The 24,112-nt window shown below is 40.9% G+C and overlaps 1 protein-coding gene across 1 annotated transcript in view; it reads left to right on the top strand.

Annotated features, from left to right (window-relative positions):
* EPHA5 (EPH receptor A5) overlaps positions 1 to 24,112 on the top strand; it is a 196,769-nt gene that overhangs the window by 13,594 nt on the left and 159,063 nt on the right. Inside the window, exon 2 of the mRNA XM_015861732.3 lies at positions 794 to 858. Within this exon, the coding sequence (XP_015717218.2) occupies positions 794 to 858 (65 nt within the window). The remainder of the gene's footprint in view (positions 1 to 793; positions 859 to 24,112) is intronic.

Genomic DNA, 24,112 nt, shown 5'->3' with positions numbered 1-24,112 from the left:
AAAATCCCAAGTACAGGAGATGACACTGGAAAGCTCAGCACCAAAAGCTACTGTAATTTTCCTCAGCTGAATTAACCGAGTGTAGATATATTTTTTTAATTATTTCATGCTCTGTACTCAATATTTCAGGAAATATGAGGGGAAATATTGTAAGCTTGAGGATAATTTTTATTGCTCTTTAATGTAAATTGTTTGTTAATTGCTCTGACTTAACAGACTCGATGTATCTTTGTATCTTTGGGCGGGGAGAAGTCAATCCCTTGGATGTGTTATAATGAAGTTGTTGAGTCTTGGAACAGCATGCAAGGGAGAGAAAAGAATAGATTCCCGATAACTGTAATAATGTCAGACTTCTATGTAGAGTACTTCAAAACTTGAATCCACAATAACCAGAGTACTCTCCATGTTGTTTCTTGTTTTGTGTTTGTCTTGAAGGCTTGATTATGCTAAAGACCATACCAATATAGAAGGAACACCGGTATCTGCTGCATGTCTTATAGAGAGTGTATGTAGTTACTTCACTCCCAAAAAGTGCAGACCCAAAGAACTTAAAGCAAGAGTCTGGATCTTGTAGAAATTTAGAGCATGTGCAACTTTCAGTTGCAGATACCATAGAGTATGACCTCATTGTGAGAGGAATTACTGCATTGTTGTTTTGTCTTACAGAAACTCAGCTTCCTTGGTTAATTATAAACAGCCTATTTACCATAGCCACCCAAATCATGACATATTTACTGAAATTTATAATACATATATCTTACCAATTTTATTTTATTTTTTTTCTTACTTTCAGTGAATTTACTGGACTCACGCACAGTAATGGGGGATCTAGGATGGATAGCCTACCCAAAAAATGGGGTAAGTCTCTGTTGTTGTTTGCTTTTTCACTCTCAAATTACACTAATCGTTTCCATTCGGAAAGTAGACTACTGGGTTTTAAAACTCCCTGGAGTGATTTGTCTGCAATGGAAGGAAAAATACATAAAACAACGTGCTGGGACTGGAAAAATGGAGCTGTGTAGCTGGGGGATTGATTTATTTATGCAGTAGATCCAGCCACAAATATCTTAATAATAGAAAAAACTGAGTTAATCCCCTCACTTGTCTCCTTACCAACAAAACCATGAGATTATATAAACTTAAGTGATGAATTCAGGTTCTTTACTTGAGCATGTAGGGGTAAATGTACAACAGTTCTCTGCAAATTTTCTTTTGAAACACAGGGTTTGGAACATTACTGTTAACTTTAAATGAAGAGGACTGTTCAGGGTCCAGATAAAATTTTGGCAGCTGATAACTCTGGAACATGAGGTGAGCTTTAAGCATGTTGAAAAGTCTGTGTTCCTTCCATTAACAGTTCTGAGGGCTGAAGGAACCTGGCTTCCTAATTTAAAACCAGTCCAGGTACATTAATACTCATCAGTGTGCCCACTTGGCCTGACTGAGTCATATGACCAAAATTCACAAGAATTGGTGTGGCTGAAGCACCCTTGATGCTGTACTGTAACAGAGAACTTTGATAGCCTTGCACACTGTTAAGTATTCCTGTCAGTTCCTGGGGTACAAAAGCAACATCTGATGTATCCTGAGATAGAAATACTGCATAGTTGTGCTCCCTGATAAAGCAGCTTTCAGGAATGTGGTATTCTAGAGTTTTAGATATCAGGTGTAATGGGCTGCAGAATTATCTTGCACTCCAGTTTGACTGCCATAAAACAGGGTGGTAATGTTTATACAGTGTAGCTAACCCTGTGCATATATTCTATAGGCTGATTTACAGTCTGGCTTTCCATATTTTGTGCAGATAAAAGGCAGTAGAAATGGCAGCCTCACTAAGACAAGTTGTCTGCTTGCAAGCCCTGGTCATGGCAGAAATGTAAAAACACACAGGGAGCTTAGTGTGTCCTGAAGCCAGTTCCAGAGCTACATCACGTTGTTGTCAAAGTCGATAGCAATATACTTTTTCTCTTGATTTAGAGATGAGAACTGAACTTGCTCCCCTTGCATATGTGGGCACCAGAATAACTAGTTCCAGATGTGCAGGCAGATCATTATGTTGGTGCTATGTCAAACTACAAAGATTCTGATGTCTACATCTTAATGTCCACTTTGTCCCTTCTGCACATTTGTCAGTATTCTCCCCAGACTATAAAGCAGTGGCTGTATAATCTTGTGTCCTTGTAGGAATGTCAGTAGAGAAATAACTAGGCCCGAAGTGTTCAGAATGTATCCAGATCTGTGTGTGTAGATGAGTAAATGAAAAGCTACATATTCTATGTATAAGGCTCAGTTACTTTTTCATTATTTAAATAAACTTTTTTATACTTACAAGCTGAGGTTCCCACCAGCACCTGGAAGTGCACTTATGAATGCCAAGTTAATGGTTACTGCCTCAATTGGGAGATTTTTTTTCTTTGATTTAACTAATGCAAATAATAAATGAATCAGACAGTTGGTTTTTGAATTTTCAGAAATCTCTTGTTAATCTTCTTTGTTTTCATGGGACTATAAAAATCCATGAGCTTAGCCCAGTTGTTTCCTTTGGCCTAATATATTTGCAATGTTTTATAAATACTGGGAAAAAAAAATCTTTCCAGACCTAATTCTTTAACCCCTTTATCCGCTCTCAATCAGCTGTTCTGCAGTCATATTCCTTGGCTTGATTTAGAAATACACACACACACACACATATATACACATATATTTAAGGTCTACCTTGTGTAAAGATTTTAAGTCTTACTTCACTATTTGAATTTACATAGAGGTAGATTAATTATTAAACCATGACAGAGATAATGTAGGCAAGTTTGTTTGAAGTATTCTCATCCTAATTTTTCTCAGGACATCTAGAAATATTTGAAGTTCCTGCACAGTTTCCAATCAAGGAAAGGAGCAGAAATCTGATAGTGTCGTATGTATGTGAGTTTAGTAACTTAAACTGTTCGGTAACAATTTCAGTGGTGATGTAGTTCCAGCTACAGATATATCTCCTTTTGAAGCAACCTTCAACTCTGTTTTGATAATTCTCCAATTGTTTTTTATTGTGAATCTTAAGGAAATCAGTATTTTTCTTAGAACCACATCTACTAGAAGTAGGAGGTTATTGGCAGCAGAGTTCCTCATGCAAAGAAAGTAAGCAATTTAGACTTTGTAGATTTGTAGGATTGTCTGGGAGAAGTCATAAATGCAACACAAGGGCTTAAGGGGAGAAGTTTTGAGAACTTCTGTGTTTATTCTTGGGGAAAAAAGAGGCAACAAAAGAAAGCAGTGGGGTAAGAGGTTCAGTCATATGAAAAGAACTTGCTTCTGGCAGATCCTTTATGGTAACTGTCATATTCTAGATTTGTTTCAGATTTATACCATGGTGTTCTTTGTGTATTGAAGCTGTACGTCTTTCCTTCCATGCTCCATAGAGATCAAGCTACACTCACTTAGCCTGCTACTTACCTCATGTTTGCTGAACACAATGGAAAAAATGCACACTGCTCTGGGAAACGAAGGTAGCCATGGGGGGAGGAGACTGACTGGCCCATCTGGAGACAAATTAGGCTTAGAACTACTTCAGTTTCATAGCTGTAATTCCAAATAAAGCACGTTTTCTGCTTTAGTCCCTGTATGATCAGAAGAATTTGGTTTGCTGCAAAATAGCACGCATCAGGTAACCTTTGGAATAACAGGCTTTGGGGAAAAGAAGAGAAGCACTTTAGGGTTGCCTCAGCAGCACTCTGCCTAGCGAGGTGCTTGTTTGGTCCAGGTTTTGGCAGTGTCTAGTATTTTTTTTAATGCTTGCTGGGTTTCATTTTGCCTCTGGTTGTGGAAGGCAAGAAAAATCTCCATGTACAGACACACACAGGTGTCCTTCTGTAGTGGAAATGGGAGGTCACGGTTTGAAACAGTGATTGAGCAGCTGGTGGGAAGGCAGGGCCAACCCAGAGGAGCTCTGGCAGGTGTAATGTACCTGAGTGATCAGAAAGGGTGGTGCTAGAATCCACCCCTTCCCAGACAACATTTAAGTGTTGGCAATGGAGGCAGGGCTATCTTGTTAGAGATCCCTGTGTATCTGAGTCCTCCTGAAGGTAAGCATCTTCTTTCCTTTATTTCTGCGCCCATGGCTGTTGCATTTGAGCAAACTCTCACTTGTTGCAGCCTAGGACCTTGCTACTCTGCTGTCATTGCTGTGCTTCTATTGTGCTACAATTTGTATGTATATGAAGCATTGAGAAACCAGCAGAAATGAAACGTGATGTGGCCAAATGTACTTGGTGTGAGGAACCAGATGTTGTACAGAAGGAGGTGCTTTTTTTCTGCTGCTTTGCTCTAAATTAATGAATTCTGATAGCATGGCTTTCTTGCTACCCCAGGAGGGCTTCCCTGGCAGTGCAGTGTTTGGCAACTTGCAGCAGTCATATGTGACTCTTAAGCCTGTTGTTCTATTTGTTGAAGCATGAGCAAGGCCCGCATGGGGTCTGCATGGTGATGGATCTCAGAAAGGGGACCTTCTCTCTGTCTGTGGTGCATAATCATTGTGGAAATACTGTTCCTTTTGTAGCTTGTGTGTTGAGAATGTATCATGTTACTACATGCCAGAGGGTCAATTCCCACTTTGTTCTGCGGTGTAAGTTTACCTTAATCTGGAGAATGTTGCTGGGATTACTGGAGGTGATATCAGAAATATCACAAATGTTTGGCTCCCTCTTTATTAAAATATATGCTTCTGTAGCAAGCATCCAGTACCTCTTTTACCTCCAAACTAAATTGGAAAGTTACCAAAACTGGGCATATCAGGAATTTGTGTGCATTATATGAGGCCGTGATGCTGACCTACTCGGACTTACAGAAACTGCCTGTACTTGCCTGTGCTAAGTATAGTTTTTTATCAAATGGAGACTCCCAGTAGAAGGAACAACAGGAAGTACTGTGAGAAACAGCTGGGTCAGATCGGGCAGTGTTTGTAGGCTGTATTGCTGCCTCTTCTCCTTTGACTTAGCAGGAGGCTCTGCAGGATGCATTTTGGCTCCCCACAAAGCCAATGCTTGGGTGGAAGTTACAGAGAGTTCCAAGTAAATCTCTGCTGTTTGGCCTTGGTCTGACCATGTAAAAACAACCACTTTAGCAGTAACCATGCAATTGCAAAAGTTACTGATTCAAATCGGCGCTTTTTAGATGGCTTGACTTATTCATCAGTTATGCCTGATTTATTTCAGTGGCTGTGACAGTGCTGATTTACTTGCTTCAGATCATCCCCCCCCTTCAGGATTTATTTTTAAAAGTTTTTTTTTTTTCTTTTTTTTTTTTTTTTTCCCCTTACTCTTTTCTTGCCAAATTGGAGCACACCTGCTTCACTTATGTGTCTTCCACCTCCCATTGATTTCCTTGAACTTCCTGTAGCTCAGAACAGGAAGGCTCTGTGGTCCTTGGAGTATTGGCTATGTGCTGCGGCTCATTGCACAGCTCATGTTCAGGGGTTTTCTAGGCTCAGACAGGAAAATAAACATGCACTAAGGAATCTTATCCTGTGGAGATGTTAAAGGATGCTGGGATCGCTCATAATTCTTTATTCACTGCAGAAAATGAGAGCGATAGCTGACTTACTGCAAGAGGAACAGCAGTTGCCCTGCTTTTGGTGGTCAATAGGGCCAAATAATGAAAGCAGGGGGAGTAAATTCAGCCACAGATTGTGTGAGTTGCTTGTTATTTATGTGTAGGATTTCAGTAAGCTTTCTTTTATTATTTTACTTTTATTTTGGAGGGGGTGGTGAGCAGCGTTTCTGGCTCATTCTTTTGAGGACAGGTACCCTAGGGTGCCTCTTTGAAGTTAAAAATAATGGCAGTTTAGATTACTCAGCATGGTTTGCGAATACATTCATGTTTTTTCTGTCGATCTCGGTTCAGATAGAGATTTTATACAGAAATCCTGGATTGGAAGCAGCATTTGCCCTCGGGGTTAGAAATAAAATAAAGGGGAGGAATAGGGGGAATGAGAGGAGGAGGAGAATTCTTGGCACCATTGAGCTGTGTCATGTAGCTATGATTACAACTGGCATTTTCAGGGCAGTACTTTTTGGCAGCTCATGTTTTCTCTTGCAAATGCTGCTGCTCGGCTGTGACCAGTGCAGCAGAGGAAGCAGAGGGATCCGTACTATGGCAAGAATACATTTCTTGCTGCAGCAGGGAGTGTGCTGGAGATTAAAGTAATACTCAAGCAGGTGAAAAAATATTTTAATGATTCCTGAAAAACCTGGTGTTTGGCTGTTTATTTGCACATATGTTTGCTCACATAGACATTAGAAAGAAGCATAGTCCACATCTGCAAATTATTTGACGCAAGCTCAAGTAATCCAAACCAAAGCTGTACTGGGCGTTTTTCATTATATACAAGATAAATCATTTTTACATAAGGAATTTCTGGGATGATATTGAGAGATAATATACACGTGAGGGCATTGTTTTCCCCTAAGTTTCCTTATGGTAAAATGTAAATCTATATATATCTTACCTTCTGTCTTCTTTGAACATTCCCCTTGTTTCTTTTGTTCCTATATAGTCATCTCATATCCCGCAGTGGTGTTTTCTTCCTCTTTTAGTATATCAGTGTGATAGATGCATTCTATAGCATAATTGTAACAAAAGAACTTGAGCTTTGAGTCAGAAAAGGCGGCAAGTTAATAATGTAGAACCTTTGTGATAATTGAACTAAATTACGTTTGAGGTCATGTTTCAAACACTGAAAGCTCTCAAAGTTGCTAGAGTTAAAGGAGAAAGGTGACCCTGAGAGCTGAGTTCAGCCAGCTGACTGCTGGTAGAATCTGTAGGTTTGCCTATTGTGTTAGAAGCACTGGCAGTGCTATTTCAGCTACTTTTGTTTCACAGAGCTCGAATATACCAATCAAAATCTAAAAGATGCTCAGGTTTAGTGGGAGAAATGAGAGGTTCCTATTGTGTGGTGAGGATGATGGAGGTGGATGCAGCAGTGAGTGTTGGATTGGCTCATAACAGTCTTGAGGAAGGGAATGTGCTGTTGCTCAGGTTTGCAGTGGGTAGGACAAGAAAAGCAGGATTTATTTCAGCTAAGCTGATTCAGGTGAAATTTGATGGAAAGTACTTTGTCCTGCTCCAGCTTTGAGGCAGATAAGGCATTTCCTTCCCAGGAGGTCTCTGATAGCAGATCAGGCTGCTGTCTGTTACTTTGGACAAGCAGTATTCATCCCTTCTGGAGGAACAGATGGATGATCTTTTTTGACCTCTTTCAGCTCTATATACAAATGGCAATAGATTGAAAGCACACATCCAGAACAAGATCTCTGTCTTTCAAATGTTGTTTTTCTCCTTTCCCTGCTTATAAAGCACCTTCACTCATCCAACACCCTGTATTTAAGACCAGCTTTTTTAATGTCTGGAACATATTGCCAATGGTATGTAACTTCTTTTAGATTAGAATACCTCATGCTGTAGAACAGCTTTCATTGAACTGCCTTGCTGTTCTATGCATGTCCTTTCCCACGTCTTCTTTACTATCTGAAGTTAAATCTTCTCCACTTGTGCACACTCTTAATTTTTTTTGTTTTGGACTCTTATCTACCTGTTGTTTGGTTTCTGTGCTGTTGGTGTGAATCAAGCCTTTACTGGATAGCAGCATCTGGCAAGGCATAGGTCTTATTAAAAGAGATCAAAAATGCCTGGAATACTCTGAAATACTGTGAAGATAAATTAATACTAGCGAGATTAAGAATAAAGCAAATCTTTATCTCTGTTAGAGCTGTATTAGTAGAATTATACACTACAGTCTTGGTCTTGAAAATCCACCACAGAAGAATTGAAGGCTGATCCTCCAGTATATCTTTTTGTAAATACAGTTGTCAGCATTAGGTTCCTCTGCACAGGCTCATTGGGCAAACAATAATCTCCTTTCATGCTAAAAAGTCTTTTTTCTCCAGTGTCTAAGAATTACGTTTGGGGATAAAAGAGCTTTGAAGAGCTTTATCTTCTAAAACCATTGTTTTCTCTGTTACTTTTGTGCCGGCTCCAGAAATATTGGTGTCCAACAGTTAGAAACCGTACAATTAAAATGCATAAGCATAGTGCTATCATGAAGAGTCTGAAATTTTGCAGAATAAGAAGTTATCATTATTGTATATGTGTGCCACAGCTCAGGGTTTATAAAATACGTATTAGGATTTTATAGTTTATGTTGATGGATTTGTACTACGTTACTTATGCTACTTACTACTTCATATCCTAATATATATATATATAAATCACTGGAGTACTTACAGTATAATCACATAATCTGTTTATATGACTGAAAATGCGTTGGCCTTGGTCTTGCCCCCTTTGACGGCGTATATTTTTATTCGGATTAATAGCTTTTTGGGCTAAATAAATCAAACACAAGACTGCAGCTTTGAATTTATTTAGTGTTCTTTTTATAATGAGGACAGTTGGTTTTCTTTTCACGGTACTCATTCAGGAAAGCCAGATCAGAAAGCATGAAAGAAAATGAGTGCTAACTTGAAGGGGAGAAAACAAACAGACATGGTAAGTTTTAGTCTAGAAGGTGAATATCTTAAAATGCAGGTTGCCTGAAAATAGCATGTAAAAACAGAAGCTGCTTTTGTTTGTGGCTGCTTTGTGTATTGGACAGGGGGAAAAAAAATGACAGTAAAAGTTAGGAAGTCCTTCTGAAGACCTATTAGCTACCTTACAGCCAATAAGGAAAGCTTTTTGACTGACTTCTGATCAGTGCAAACTCCTGTTATGTGGCTATACAAGAAATAGTTTAGCAGCCAAATGTCTCAGGCTGCGCAAGCAGACCTCGATTTGTTTTCAAGCTCTTTAATGGGAATGATCAGAATTCTCAGAGGTAGAAAATGGCAGCTGTCCTGAGTCCTGCTTGTTGGTCTGTGTGGCAGAAGCAGGCTGTCTTTTCAGTTACTGAAGCAAATGCATGCGCATACAAAATAGGAGGGCTGGGACTGGGTTTTTAGGCAGACAAATAAAATGCTGGTCTTTTAGTTAGAATCTTTTTACCTCAAAATATTTTTGTTTCCTACAGTCTGATTTATCTTAGATGTTTTGATAGCGGGAGAAGAAGCATGCTACAATCTATTATTTAGTGTGCTTCACTAAAGCAGTCAGTATTCATGAGATCTGTCAGTTTTAATGTTGACAGTACTGTGGCAAAACAGATGTGAGATTAAGTACCAGGGTACACATGGATGTAAGTACATATTTCCAGGGATTGTGTCCTAGCTCTTTTCCAAAGAAAAGTGGTAGATTTCTAACCGCCTTTTAGGCTCTTCTCAACACAAATGATGAAATGCTGTTAAAGGGAATGTGAGTGACACCCAGCTATCAGTCATCTCTGTTCTACCCCTGTGATGTTGTGCACTGCCTCACCGATGTGATCGATTGCTTGCATCCCACAGACTGAATAGTGAGTATAAAAGAATTGCAGAACATGATCGGATTCTGGAGTTCATTTCAGTGCTGCTTCACCTGTCTTGACAGAGGGTTTGGAGAAAAAAGAGGCCTTGTTGTCCTATGAGGCATTGTGAAAACTTAGGAGAGAGAACAGTTATTTTTCCCATGCATGATGGGAAACTAACATTGCTGATTTTTATTTTACTTTATAACTGGAATCACATCAGTGATGTAGTGAAGATTTAGAGTTGGGAGTAAGACTTGCATAATACCGGGCTCCATCACTGCCTGTTCAGAGCTACCTCTGAATACTGCGCAGGAATTGTAAGGAACAATCTATGAACAAGTTCCCATATAGCTGCAGGCAGGATCAGACCCCGGGGCTGGCTGGAAGCTGGCCCTGCACAAGAGTAGTGCCTGGTGCTCCCTGTTGTTTCAGTGCCCCAGTGGAGGGGCTGAACAGGTTACCTCTGGGGCAGCATTGGTGAGAAGCAAAGACTACTCATGTTATTCTGAAAACTGAATATATCAGACTAGGCTGAAAGTGACTCAGTGCAGCTCTGGCTTCACCTTCTGATGCATTTCAAGAAGTGAAGTGAGAATGGCTACTTGGTTCTTGCCAAAATTCTCTGATGAGCATTTGACTTGCACTTTCTTGCTTATTTATCTTCTGTGTTGATTATGCCAGCAAATGCCAGGCCACTGCTTTCATTATATTGAGTTCTGATTTAATAAAATGACTGGTAGAGAAAATCAAATTGTTCATTGTATTATGAGAAGAGATGTTTAATTTGTAAGAGAAGCTATCCAATTTTAAAGCTAGTTTCACTTCAGGAGAGTGCATCTTATTGACTTTTGGGGTAAATGGGCTACCTATGTGTTGAAACACATCAAATAGTGTCCTGTAGATTTGTTACTGTGCCGAAGTAAGATGAACCAGAAGCTTGTGAAGCTGTGTGCTTTCTGAGGATAATTACCCTCCTTGGGATGCTGTTTCACAGCATCAAAGGAAGAAACTCTTGGCTTTGAAGCAGGGGAAGAATTGAACCCTTGTGCTGTACAAGTTCTGATTTGACTTCAGCAAAAATTTCTGGGGGTCAGTGACCTGTCCCTCATCTTCCAATGTCTTCCTGTAGTATTATTTACTTGTAGTATTGACAGTTCCATAATGTTGTGCAGAAGATCCAGTTGGCAGAAGATAATGTAGTATTTTCTAATGTTGTTTGAGACGCTGGTGTACACTGTTAATCTGTTTGCAGTCATTTTCCAGTGGTGAGGAATTGCTGCATGCTTGGCTGCTCTCCTGCCTTGCCTTTGGCTGTGAGCTACATGAACAATACATGAGTGAGAACCCCAGGATGGAATCATAGAATTACTAAGGTTGGAAAAGACATCAAAGATCATCAAGTCCAACCGCAGCCTAACCATAGTACCCTAACTCTAACAACCCTCTGCTAAATCGTATCTCTGAGCATCACATCCAAATGGCTCTTAAACGCATCTAGGGACAGTGACTCAAACACCTCCCTGGGCAGCCTATTCCAGTGTTTAACTACCCTTTCTGTAAAGAAGCGTTTCCTAACATCCAACCTAAACTTGAGGCCATTTCCCCTCATCCTGTCACCAGTGAGAAGAGACTTGCCTCGCTCTTACTGTAAGCACATTTCAGATACTGGAGGAGAGTGATAAGGTCTCTCCTCAGCCTAGTTATCCCCAGACTAAACAGCTCCAGCTCCCTCAACCTCTCCTTACAGGGCTGATTTTCCAAGCCCTTCACAAGCCTTGTTGCCCTTTTCTGGACCTGCTCCGGTACCTCCCTGTCCTTTTTATACTGAGGTGCTCAAAAGTGAACACAGTACTCAAGGTGAAGCCTCACCTATGCCGAGTACAGGGGCAGGATGACTTCCCTAGTCCTGCTCACCACACCATTACTGATACAAGCCAGGATGCCATTGGCCTTCTTGGCCACCTGGGCACACTGCTGGCTCATATTCAGCTGACTGTCCATCAGCACTCCAGTGGGGCCTTGGTTTTTTTTGCTAGCTTTTTGAGCTACCCTTGTATGCTCAGTCTACAAAATCCTGATACTGACACTGTGGTTGTCCTGGCTTCTTGTTGTAGCCTTGGAGGTGTTCCTGAAGTTAGCCATTAGAATTTTAGAGGACTGTCAAAACAATATGGCTGTGTATGACATCCATTTCGCATCGCTTGCTCCTTGTTCAATCAGCAGAAATGGACAACAAAATGTGGCCCCTGGTGTTCTGTTCAGAGACCTTGGGGTGTTCAGTTTTGTTTCATTAGCTTTATTTTCCTCCAGAAGTAGAAATATGTGTACTTCAGCATGCTTTGCCTTGGTTTCAAACCTCCCAGCTGTTTATGGTTGGGCAGCTGTTGAAGCTCTATGCAAGACATCATTTTAAGTGCTGTTAGGTGTTGTGGGGCACGCACTGACTGTTCTTGTTGATTGCAATGCAAATGTATAGTAAGCCTGTAAATCATAGCAAGTGTTGTGATTAAAAATCATTACAATAACATAAGATTATTTTGTTTATTGCAAATCCTTCTAGACTACACAATTAAAATCATAACCACAAGTATAATCCTGTGAGATAGTCACTTCATTACAATCTCCTTCTGGTGTACTGTTTGTGTTGTTTTGATGCCAGATTGAATAACTGAGTGCTCCTCTGTAGTTAACTTTAGTGGGAGCCTATTTTGATTTCTTTTGTATTCCCTGCTAATTGTGATGTTTTTTTTAACGTGATGATTTCAGTTCTAGTGGTGTGAAAATCAACCTAAAATGGTAAAAGAAGTTTTAGAAAAGAATTGCTGGGTTTCATGCCTATCACAATAGATGTTTTGTCAGATGATGAGAAAATAAATGACTTGCAGCCATTGATACCTGGTGGCTGGGAGCAGGTCAGTGGTTGCTGCGGAATTACAGCATGTCTGATTTGAGCTGCTGAACAAGAGTGGAACAAGTAGGTCACTCGGAAACAGATTTCAGACCTGATCAAGCCTTCCCCTGCAGTTTCAGATATTAATCTCCTTTCTGGTGTGGTACCTTTTATTTTTTCCCCCAGCGTGTTACACATCCTGTTTCCCGTGCAAAGAAAGTGTGAGTGGGATGAGGAGCAGCTTGTGCCAGTCGGGCAGAGCACAGCGACTCTGGGTGTTGGAGCGATTCTGATAAATGCCCAGATTGAGATAATCAAAGTCTACCAGGGGATTTAGTTGTTTCCCTGCTTATTAATTTTAATGATAATTGAGTATCAGTGCCCATTACACAGACTGTACAGCTCAGCTCCAAGCTTCCTAAGCCCTGTATATTCAGTTTTAAAATGTTACTTATTCAGAGCCTGGTATACTTAATGTAGAGGGGTGGTCTTGGTGTGGATAGGCGGGAGCTACTGTGTCCCTTGGAGTCACAGTAATGCAGTCTGGCAGAGCCTGTTTCTCAGAGCTGTGCAAGTGTATTGAACTGGCAAATGTCTTTAGCCTCCAGGGGATTTGGTTATGATGCTGCCTGTATAATGTTTGTAAAAGGCTTCTTCTGTGAAGAGTTGGAGAGTAAGCAGGGAATCCTAAGCAGCCCTTGCTTGGTATTTGCAAAGCTGTTCTGTTGCCTACACAAGCCCTTCAGGCTCCCCTTGTGTTTGCTTTTGAGCTCTCCCACTTCTGGGCCCAGCTCTTCCCCTCCTAGTCTGGGACATCTTCCCCACAGCTCTGCAAGGACAGGGCTCTCTGACAGGCAGGGAGTGAGTCCCTGTGCATCTCTGTAGGCATCACACGGTCTTCAGCAGAGGCAAGAATCTCCGAGATGAGCTTTTTGGGTGAGAGGTTTTTCCCTTATGAATTCTGTGGTGCTTTTCTCCCTGCAGTAGTATGCTTAGTGTCCCTGTTGAGCAAGAACAGAGTGAACAACTGAGGCCCAAGTTAGGTGTTTGTGCCATAGGCCCCTCTTGGGTTCTCTTCTTAAGAGAGGGTCTAGGTTGGCAGAGCCTAGAAGGCTTCATCTAAAAAAGCAAGCAAACAAAACACATGGGTCTGCTTCCCACTTTTTTGTTTGTTTTGCCTATTCAAAAATAAAGCAGAGAACAGAAAATAATGAAGACAAATCTTTTTCCACAGACAATGCTCTGACCATAAAAAAACACTGCTTGGCAGGTTTCCTTTCTGTGCTCTACATGTGGATTTGAATCAGAGAACCACACTACTATTCTCCTATCTTACAGTCTAAATATATAAGTAATCAAAATAAAAATAGGAAAGTAAGTTAGGCAACTCCCTGCTGTTCAAATATGTTAATTGCAAACTATTGACATTCTACTCATGCTGTTTCTTACTGACTTACAGTTTCCTTGCTTGTGAAGTAAAACAATCAATTAAAAACACTATCACAGTATTAGCTAGTTTTCATTTAGGAATAAGAGATGTATGAATGAGTGAACTGAAGATAATGGTGGTTTCATTGGATTTAAGGCCACTGGGGCTATTGCAGTTACGTTGGTTGATCTCCTGTGGCACGCACAGTGTGGAAACTTGCACAGGGGTCCTTGCAACAGGTCTGCAACTTTGCTTTGACCTACATCGTATCTTATGGAGATTGATTTCTGCTTTGATTAAAGACTTCTTGTGGGGAGTATACCCTGTTCCTTTGCATCTTGTGCCCAACAGTAAGATGTTCTTGTTGCAAAACAAATATTTATATCCTGAATTAGTCCAATTTCAGTTCTCACCGCCTTCTCCTGTTAACTTTACAAATGCCTTCTTGTTATTTTTCTTCTCCTCTTCCCCTTGCCCTTTTCAGGCAATTAGAGGCCACAAGCAGATCTCTTGTTTGCTTGTTTGTTTTACAGATTTCTTCAGCTGTAAAGGCAGGCTTTTGATCTCTAGAGTAGTTGTAGACATTCTTTCCTGGGCCCTTTACAATCTATTGCATCCTTTTTGAAGTGTTGCCATTTGAAGTGAGAGCAGCTTTCCAACAGTGGCCTTAGTAAAGCATTGCATTATCTTCTTGTTTGCTCTGTAAGGCAAACGGATCAAGTGCTGAAGAAAATCACCCCTGAGCTGGGTGCCAAGTAGAAAGCAAGCAGTATTTCAGTGGTTGTTCAGATGGGTGCTGTGACAGAGGAGCTGGAGTATGGTACCATATGTGTCTATGACCAGGAGCTGTGCTGAAGCTTCTGCTTATCAGCTGGACACTTGTTATTTTGGAGGAGGGGTGCAAGTTCATTGATCACTGTGTGGTGGGGTTCAGTCCTTGGCTCAGCACAGCCTTAGTGCAGGTAAAGGCTTCGTGCCTTCAAAGCCAAACCCTGTGTGGTTCCTTGGGACACCATGTTCCTGAGCAAAATAAATTTGTGCAGCCCATGCATACACTTGGTGTGAACACCCATGTGGCACATACTGTAGAGGGACAGGTGATAGCTTTAAAATGTTTGTGATAAGGAGACAGAATGGGAGAAGACAGCTGTAAAGATGCAACAGTAGGTTTTTTGTTTGTTTGTTTGTTTTAATCTTTCCCCTAAATTGTGTGTTCTTTTAGCATAAAGTTTCTTTCGCAGCGTAGTGCTTGAAATTTCTTTGTGCACCACAACTTATGGGCAAGGGCGCTCATTATAAAAAGCTTTAGACATTGTGCAATATGGGGGCAACTTCTCAACATCTGAGTGCCATATTTTTAGTGTTGTAACTTTCTGTGGATGTGTGTTTCACTCAGAATCGTGTCAGTTAACCATGTAACCTGGAGAAGTGCTGTTTCCTATGCTAATTAATTATTCCCTTGAGAATTGAACTTTTTGTTTATTTTTAGAGTGCATTCGTTCATCTCCTCCCTTTCAAATTTCAACTCTCTGTGAAACGCATCCAGTTCTAGTTAGAGGAACAAGTCTGAAGCTGAAGAGACAAAGATTGAAAGGGGATTGATTTCATGGTTTAACTGCTAAATAATAATGAATCTGGGTTTGTAATTTCATGTTTGTGTGAAGTGGTCAATCTGTTCTTTCTGTTGTGACAGCAAGCTGTAGAATAGGAATAAATAATCATCTTGTTTGTGTGCTGAGTAGTGCCTTTCCTCCAGGGGACCCCTGAAATTCTGGTGAAACAAACTGTTTTAAATAATCTTCAGGCTACAGATGAGGATTATCTTGCCTGGCAGTAAGATGCTGTTGCTGTGATTCAGCTGTGTTACATCTGCACAGTGCACAAATCTGAGAGCTGAGTGCATTCAACAGTGTGCTGGCTGCCCAGATGTCTCTTGCATGTATCCAAGGAAGTCCTTGCTTGCAGTTTTGAGTGGCCCTTGGTGAGCCCAAGTAGTGCTGAAATGCAGCTTTTCCAGATCTCCCTTTGAAGGTTTCAAGTAAGGGTTCAACTCCTGTGGCAGGTTCTCCATGTGGTTGTCTGTCCTCAGCACATGAAATGACAAAGCTCTCCCTTACCTTCTTCAGAAGTTTTTAACTTCTAAAACAGTTTTCCCCTATTTTGCAGTATCACAGCTGTTTGCTGAAGCAGCATTTATGTTTGAAATGCAGACTTCTCAGCTCAGTATTTAGCAGGTTGTTGTATTTGTGTTCCTGGCTGTGGCATGTTGATACTCAATTGTTGGATTTTTTGGTTTTTTTTTCAGATGATGTCAGAAACCTGGGAAGAGCAGATGGGAGTTGGTGTCAGGTTGTGGGTCAGGAAAAATGACTGATGAAATATAGAACCTCTTTGGAAATGTATCTCCCCTGGGATGGTTTGAGCATAGGCATCCATCATTTAACAACCCCTTGCCCCCTAAAAACAAATGCAGAAACTACCACCACATCCATTTCTTCTCAGCAACAGTGGTGATGTAATGGCACAGGCTGCCCAAGGCAGTGGCGGATTTGCTATCCCTGGAGATAGATGTTCAAGAAATGTGCATATGTGGCACTGAGGGACGTGGTCAGTGGGGATGGTCTGGGAGTTGGGCTGGATGATCTTAGAGGTCTTTTTCAACCTTAATGATGCTATGTATCTGTTTCTTCATTTCCACATTTAAGGCCACACTGAGGGCAGATGGCACCTCAGTCTTGTATGTTGACATCCCTGTAATTCCAGTTCTATATTTAAGAAGTAACAAGTCTGTTGTAGTGGGGATTAAATCCCATGGAATAAAAAGTAACTAAAAGTTACATTATGTTGTAAAATAAGCATGACAAGCAACCACATATATAATTTACTGCCTATAGTGGGTAAGTACTTAACAGTCATAATAAACGCATTCTGTTCATTCATTTTTAGATCTTAGCATACTGATTCAGACCATAACTAAAAGTGACTATACAATCAATCTGAGGCTTTTTATGCTGGTTTAATAACATAGAACTGCTGAGGGTCTTTTAATTAAATAATTATTCTTTGTTCAATATGAATAGATTGCCTCAGTATAGGGATTGTCGGGAGGAACGTGCAAAATCCACCCTGAACTGATCACGTTTTAGCTACTTACTGTAATCTGCGCATAGACTTTGTTGTGCATATAAGTGAAAGCAGTGCAAAAACCTGGAAAAAATGTAGTCAAATACTAAAAATGCAATGACTAATTTGCAGCTGATCAAAGAAAAGTGTGTTAAGGCCCAATTTGATGGTGTGGTGAACAAAGTTATAGCTGTCTAACAAATAGGAAAAGCGGATTTTCTACAGGGTTCGGCTTCCAGCAGCTTTCTTTGTTTTTGGTGACAGTTGTAAGGTGCTCAGCACTTAGGAAATAGAGCTGAGCTGCCTTTCTAGGAAACAGCTCTTCAGAAAATCTGGCTTTCAGTTTTCTTACAAGTAGCCTCATGTATTAAAGAGTTGGCAAATGGAGTTGTTAGGAGGAGTTACAATAAATTGCATGGTGTGTTTGCCTGCTGTGCAGGGCAATTCCCATAAGAGGATCTGCACAGACAGGCCAGCCTTTGCATTTCTTCTGTCGGGGTGCATTGGAAATGCAAAGTCTGCTTGGTGTCGGGGATGACTTCAGATGGCCCTGCCACCATGGCACATCATTAATGCTGCTCACGGTGACCGGACTGAGAGGGCTTCAGTGTTTATTAGGGGAATATAATCATTTAAGCCTGAATAAGCTTCAAAGCTCTAATGTGGCTGTTTGGCCAACATAAATGAGATGTAAATTTGTGCTGAATAGCCACTGATGACAGAAAGATGATTAATGCAAAATTTGACATTGATTTATGGGTGCACTTGTCAGGACCTGAGCCATGAATGTAATATTATCTCTATGAAAAGCTTTGGGTGGATGAGAGACCAGGGAGCGGGGCTAAAATAGAGCATTTGCTGGAGGGTGTGATACAGTGTGAGGGTTGTCTGTAATGTAGTCAAATCTGGCGTATGCCTGAGAGGTTGGGCTCTTCCTGCTTAGTGCATGTATAATTGTATTGCTTTGAAGCATTTCAGAAAACTATTTTACTTCCACTAAATGTGCTTTAGTTTTTCTTCTTTTACTCCAAAATATTTTTTAAAACATGTAAAATCTCACTCCTAGGAAATGATAAGTAGCTGATGGCCATGATAAAGATGAATGACTCAGTACTGTGTTTTGCAGAAAGTACTTGTTCTCTTCCCCTACTGTGTTGCATGCATTAAAAACAGGCCAAATGTATTGCCATCCCAGTTGTAGACCATGAGAAGCCTTACATAAGTTTTTGTTTTTCTATATGTTGGGACAAACAGTAAGAGGGAAGGCTTCCTTTCTCATCTAATCCTTTTGAAAGTTGTTCCACAAGCCGCTTGGTATCGTCAGATGAGAAGCACTGTCCTGAAAGCTTTGAAAATGGAAGCTTTTGGTGATAAATCTAAAACGTATGTCACACTGTGCTGAGCCCTTCTAAAAATCTGCCTCCGTCAGTCTTCCGGTGTTAAACTGTGCTGCTGCTGCTCTTTGCTGCAGCTCTTGTTAAATTGTTCTGCAATGACTGTTACATTAAGCAGTGAAAAATGATTTAATGGTATTGTGTTTCTCCATTGCTACTTTCATGCTCGTCTCCATTGTCTTAGCATCAGATGCTGGACAGCAGTGTGAAATGTGCATCTGATTCAGATGCATGAAGAATTTAAAACATTAATTAAAAAAATAAATAAATGAAAAGGAAAAAAGGAGGGGGAGTAAGGGGGAGTTTGGTGAGGAACACAGTGCTTTGTTCTGGGAACAGGTCAGAGCAGCTGCTGATTAGGCATGCTGGAGTGGGGCTGATGCTCCTTTTTATTTCAGCTGCTGTAACCTCCAGCTGGGTTCTCCTTCCAATTGGATTTCAGTCCTGACATCTTTCATTGATCATGCAAATGATCAAAGTCTGAGCAAAACTTCTGTCCCATTTTCATTTTCCTGTTACACGTTACAGTGCAGCACTGAAGTCTAGGTGACTTTGTCCTGGTGTTACATTAAACAACTTCAGTTGTGCAGGTCTTGAAACAGATAATATATTTCATCACAAGCATGTTCTGCAGAACATTTTTAACATTTTAATTGCTCTCCTTTCTTACAGACTTTCAGGATGGGATTTGCTTTAGCAAATTACCATGAATGTTTTGTGATATTATCTCAACTTTGCAGATGCCTGCACTGGTATTCATCTTGTAAGCAGTGTGGAGCAACTGAAGAGTTACCAAAACCTTTGTGTTGTATTACAGTAAGGAGTCTTCAGCAGTACCCATGGCAGAAATGAAAGAAAGAGGTGTGGCAGCAAGCTGTGCGTGTTATGGATACAAGGGAACTTGGGAGAATCATTCAGGTAGCAAGATTAAATGTTTAAATCATAGAGAATGGTGAGGCCCTGTCATGGGATGTCCAGAGAAGCTGTGTGTTCCCTGTTCCTGGAGGTGTTAAAGGCCAGATTGGGTGAGGCCCTGGACAGCTTGGTCCAGTGGGTGGCAACTGGGTGAGCTTTGAGTTCCCTTCCAACCCAAGCTCTTCTATGATTTTAGCAGAGGGTTGTTAGAGTTAGGATACTATGGTTAGGCTGTGGTTGGACTTGATGATCTTTGAGGTCTTTTACAACCTGAGTGATTCCATGATTCTATGAAGTTCTCCATGCAACTTCAGGTCACTTCAGCTGTGTCTTCATGTTAAGCACTTCCTGTTAGTTGCAGTCTTGCTTAGTTTCACAGTTTCAGCATGAGTCTTTCCTATTTCTTGCGTTTCCTTATGCCTCTGAGCAACCTGTGTGGGAACTCTTCTTTGTATTACTTTGGGAAGAAGAGGAACAGTTTTGTCATTGGAAAAATCTGGGAAATCCAGCTTATATCACTTCTAGCATCCATGACTGTGCATGGGACCTTAAAATCTTTACCCTGCTTGACTTAAAAAATTCAAAATGCCATAAGAGACCAAAATATGCACCCTGTGACTTAAATCCTAGGAACTGTGTTATTTTTTTGTTTGGTTGGCAGCAGTGGAGTTGGGATGGGGCATGATGGCACTTAACTTTCACCAAACACATTTATCTAGTTCTCTTTCGTAATGGAAATCTGACATTAATAATTACCTTGTCTTTATTAATTCTACTCCTGACCTTGACTGTGTGGCAAGCAGTACATAAAACCAATTGAAACTGAGACTTGGTAAATCTGGATACAATGGTAAGTAGCCTGTAGCATGGATTAGGACCCTTTTTTTCTGTTCCTAACACCTTTGCTGACCACGTGTTAAAAATAATCTGTCAAAAGCTTATGTCTGGCTGTTCCTTTAAAGTGGCTGCAGTGAGAATTTGCCTTTGAGTTTTGTGGGGGCAGTGAAAACATGATTTAGAGAAGTCTGGTCTCTGCTAGGCAGCTATCATCACCTGTGGAATGGGGAATATGTGAGTGCTCGCTGGTTAATAACAAAAATGGAGAGAAAAAAGTTTGCTAGTCAAATGAAGCATGTCTCAGAGACATTTTAGATTTCCAGTTCATAACTTTCCACTTTGCAGTTGGCATCTTCTTCCCAGCTTCTGTTTATGAAAAATGATTCCCTAGCTCCTGCCTAGAAAATTGACTGTAGCAAGTGGGGAAACTTGCATTTACTTTGGATAATGTAGAACCTGGTCCCAAGATATTCAGAAGTTAGCCAGACTGTTCAGCTTGGGGGCCAAAGAAGAGTGGCGCTGAGAGAAAGAGAGGACTGCCGTCCAGTAGGTAAGGGTGAAAAATGCAGCTTAAAAGTTTTGGTATTGTTATTTGTGCATTTTCTGAGGTGACAAACTGAGGAAAATGTTCCAAACCATGAGAAAATCCTCAGTTCCTTCTTTGGGAGCTTTGCTTTTTAAATCAATTTTATTAGAACAGACTTTAGTTTGAGCAGGGAGATTGATCATATTTTTTCTGTTCTCTTTGTTTGTTCTCTATCAAGATTTGTGCTTGACAAGTAGCTGTTGTCAATGGAGTTATGTATCTCTATGTATGTATAAATGCTTTAGTTTAAAAATGCCGTCCAAATGAAGTTTGAGGGAATATTGTACTTACGGAAATGCCAGGATCCCTGGTGGTTAGGATTGCTCTTGATATTTAAAAGTTTTAATGAACATGAGGCCAAATACCATTTTCATTGATCACAGAAGTCTCCTTTTGTTACTGGCTCCTGTCCTGAAAGGAGCTCCAAAAAGCAGACGCTGTGTAGCTGTCTCTTCATCTTTCATTGTATGAAGGGATGCTGATGTGAAACAGAAGTCTGTCTGTACAAGTAATACCTCTTTTGTTTTGGAAGCTGAAATTTAAGAAGTATATTTGAGGTGGAAGAAAAAGTTTGGGTTACTCTACAGCAGTCTCTACAACTACTCTACAACTCTACAGTATTTGTTTTGTCTACCACCTACTTTTCCTCATTTAAACTTAGGCTGAGAAGATGCCAAATACCTGCCTGGGGAGGTTATCAAGATCACTTGTTTTCCTCTTTACTGTTTTTTCACTTCGTTTCTCAGTTTTCTTTGTGTTCATGAGTGGTTTTGGTCTTCTGATTTCTGCTGTTGTTTGGAATCTATAATTACCTGGAAAGTCACCTAGCTATGGTTGGTGTCCTTCCACTGTCTGGCTTGTGGGAGGGTGAGCAAATACCCTAATTGAGGGTAGTGCCCCAAAGCAGCACTTGGTCTTAAGCCTGAGTCCTTATATTGGCATAAATGCTTCAGAATTTTCATCTGACTACTGCTTAAAGTGGGCCCCAGTGACCCAGCAGTGGTGGAGGGGAGTTGGGCAGAGCCATTTAGCTGTGTATATGGAGGTGGTGTGCAGTGGCACGCTTGTTTTCAGCTGCTTGCTGTATCCTTGTTTTTCTTTCATTGAAAACTGAAATGCCCTCAGTGAAAACCAGCCTGCCATCAAATCTTATGGCTCCAAAAAGCTGAAAATGGGCACGATGGCAGTGGATCATAGGATGTAGGATAAAACCAGCAATATTGGTGGTAGGCTTTGAAAACGTTAAAATTTGGCCAATCGTGTTTAAGTGATGTTTTGTAACACGCAATATGGTGATGCAGTCATGATCACTTTATAGCTAGCACAGTGCTACGAAACTTCCAACCCTGCAGAAAATGATGTGCAGAGCTCTGCCTGGCTTTCACTAGAGATTTAGCCTTACACAACATTGCTGAAGTGAAGCCATGCAGAGGAGAGCCTGCTCAGGTGCACTTATTTGCTTTAATGCTGGAAAATGATAGCAGGGGGAAAGCTGGTGAGCAGCTTAAAAAAATAAAAAATAAAAAAAAAAGCCTGAAATTGTGGGGCTCTGGGATGAGGGAGAGCAACAAACCGATGGAAGGAGCTGGCTGGGAGAAGCGAAAACATGCGTGTGGGAGCAGGGCTGGGGACTATCGATTTGCAGCCAGGTCTGAACATCAGCTTAATGAAAGGTAATTGAAGAGCCTGCCCAGATATCGCTGGGATGGAAGGCAGAGGGAATTGCACAGAGCTGAGCACTGTGCCATCCTGTCCTTCTGGAAGGGCAGCGGGTTTCTCTGGGTAATGCCATGCTCTTCTCTATGCTTGAGGTACACGGAGTTCAAGTTCTTTGCACAATGTAGGAAGGAGCAGTCAAAGAAAAGGGTAGGAAAAGGCAAGTTATGTAATGGTATGGAGCTTGTGGGCAAGTGCAGGTGAAAGAGACCAGAGCTGCTATAGAGATGTCATGTTAAGAGACAAGAGGCAGAAAGTTGGTTATATTGGAGAGTGTGAAGGGGAAAAAGAAGATATGGGGGAGGATGATGTGCAACAGGAAACTTAATCATTTTTCTCTGGAGGAAAAAGGATGAAAATATGTACAACTTCTTTGAATTTTACATCTTTGATTCAGCAGCTTGCATAGTTATCCAGCTTAAGTTGCTCAGTTCTGTATAGAAAAATGGGAGAGGACTAATAGGGAGGAAGTGAGGCATCTTGTACCCATAAACCTATGAAGTAAGCAGTGGTAGCAGAAGCAGCTTGCACAGTCCTCATGTAGAATGAAGGAAGTGCTGTAGGGGTTTCTGGGCAGTCCTGGGAACCCTTTTGTCTAATGCTCTTAAGATTCCCTTCCCTCTTATGACTCCTAGGATTTAGTTAAATGCCTAATTGTTTTTAGCAGCCCTAAAATGTGTGAAATTGGGTTTGAAATGTGTGTGCCAACTTTGGTGGCTGCTTCAGATGGAGATGAGTAACAGAAATTTCCCTTAAAATAAAAATAAATAAATAAATCACCAGAGGCCAAATAAGAGCTTTGAAATCTTCATTTCCTGTGTCAGTATTTGTTTTTGGGGCAGCAGCTTTTGCTGTGCTGCAGTAGCACGTTGCAGTCCTGGAATCCCAGAGATTAGAAATACGCCTGACCAGCGGACAGATGGTGAATGTTTTAGAATTGTCCATTTAACCCAAGGCTGCTCCACTGAATGCTTTTTAGCCCTTATATGTGTATTAGTTGGACGTGTGATATCTTTGGCCTTTCCATAGGCAGACGATGTGCATGAATTACTTGCTTCCTATTGATGAAGCCGAGTGCATCTCGAGCGCCTGTTAACTTGCCAGCAGTGGCGTACTGGAAATTTCTGATTCAGAAATAGGTCTTCTATGAATGATTTAACATCAGGCCATTGAAATGCATTTGTGTTTTCCTTCTTACAGCTATTAAAGACTTAGAGAAAACATTTAGCACCAAATTAATGTTGCATTTTTGTTTTAATCCTGCAGATGGGGTTGATTTATATTTCAAAAATATGTGCTGCAGAGAGGAATTAAAATGTTACACGTTTTGTTTAGTTGTACTTAATATTTTTTCGTGCAAATATTTTCAGCTAGATGCTGTCATTTTAATGTGCTGTGTTTTCCTTTTCATTAACCATTACGGTGCAACATTTCATCCTGCACTGTTTCTAGATAGTTTGTATTCCTTTATTGTTTGGAGGAGTTGTCTGGGGTCTGCAATAATTGGGAAGCTGCAACCAGGCAGAAGGTGCCAAGGCTCTCTTCCCTTGTCCCCTCTTCAAGGAGGGATGAAAAAGCAGAGCTGTGGCAGGCTGCCTGCAGTCTCATGGGTGAGGCATACCCAGCTATGCTAACTGGAAGAGAAAGAAATGGCACACTCTCACATGCAGATAGGAAGGAGTGAGATGGGATTAGATGGCTCCGATACAGTCTACTTGGTTCTCCCTTGATAATTACACAGAAAATAAGCAGGCTTAAGTCATTAGCATTTCACTTTCCTCTTGCTCTTATGGCT

This window comes from Coturnix japonica, chromosome 4, assembly GCF_054131305.1.
Source record: "Coturnix japonica strain WE chromosome 4, WE-NBRP24, whole genome shotgun sequence".
NCBI lineage: Eukaryota > Metazoa > Chordata > Aves > Galliformes > Phasianidae > Coturnix > Coturnix japonica.
This window is presented reverse-complemented; position numbering and strand designations above follow the sequence as displayed.